This window comes from Penaeus monodon, chromosome 23, assembly GCF_015228065.2.
Source record: "Penaeus monodon isolate SGIC_2016 chromosome 23, NSTDA_Pmon_1, whole genome shotgun sequence".
NCBI lineage: Eukaryota > Metazoa > Arthropoda > Malacostraca > Decapoda > Penaeidae > Penaeus > Penaeus monodon.
Genome location: NC_051408.1, coordinates 39,799,680 through 39,800,619, shown reverse-complemented (window position 1 = coordinate 39,800,619; position 940 = coordinate 39,799,680). Strand labels below are relative to the sequence as shown.

The 940-nt window shown below is 38.0% G+C and overlaps 1 protein-coding gene across 1 annotated transcript in view; it reads right to left on the bottom strand.

Annotated features, from left to right (window-relative positions):
• LOC119588048 (glycine-rich protein 5-like) overlaps positions 1-487 on the bottom strand; it is a 742-nt gene extending 255 nt beyond the window's left edge. Inside the window, exons 1-2 of the mRNA XM_037936747.1 lie at positions 473-487; positions 1-147 (exon numbers count right to left, since the gene is read on the bottom strand). The exon at positions 1-147 is cut by the window's left edge and continues 255 nt beyond it. Of these exons, the coding sequence (XP_037792675.1) occupies positions 1-147; positions 473-487 (162 nt within the window). The remainder of the gene's footprint in view (positions 148-472) is intronic.
• Positions 488-940: the final 453 nt, after the last annotated feature.

Sequence of the window (940 nt, the reverse complement as noted above, 5' to 3'; positions counted from 1 at the left end):
GATTAAGTTGCCTCCTCCAACGAAACCTCCTGGTCCTCCGGAGATGGCGCCTCCAACAGCTCCACCTCCAAAGCTTCCACCGCGGGAAGCATAGCTTACATCAGCCACAGCTCCACACACCACTCCCAGCAGTACAGCCGCCTTTACCTGCAAGAAGGAAGGGATATTTTATTCGCGGTACATATCTAAGAATGTGTGGAAATACATATACACGGCATTGTATGGTTAAAGAATATAAAGAAATAATTGTAACAATAACAATAAATCCACTGTTAATAGGATCATTCAATCTCAGTACTACATATAGTAATGGAAAAAGAATATTAACTAATTGGAGACTAGGCTGGAATAGGTGAAATTTTGCTGATTAGTTTTACAAGACTTAATTCTTTCGCTGTATTTAAATCAGTCAGTCACCACTTGTAGCTACATTTTCCATTGTAACTATTTGTACACACAGTAGTTAACGTACCAGAGGAAATGCCATTTTAAATTTCCTCCTATTGATCAGTGGAGACAGTAAGAAAAGAAGTGTAGCGTTGCATGCTGTCTCGGGACTATTTATACTTGATCGACCGCTCTTTCAGCAAGGCCGCGTGAGGTGCCAAATACCCTGTGTTAATATCCCAATGACTGGAAAAAGCCGTCAAATCTTTTCCTGCTTTTATTCAACATATGAAGTATCAGTTTAGATGATAGAGTAGGATTTGATTATATATAGCACAGAGATAGTGAGAAGGATCTGGATTTACTATAGATCTATTATATGTCTAGTCATACTAGATCTCTCTTTTAGCGAAAGATAAATATGATAGACTTAGAGGGAGACACACGAGCACACACACTTATCGACTGCTTTATTAGACGATAATCGAAACATGCACGCGAAATTAATTTATTACTTTATTTTAACATTCACAACACTACTGATCTATATATA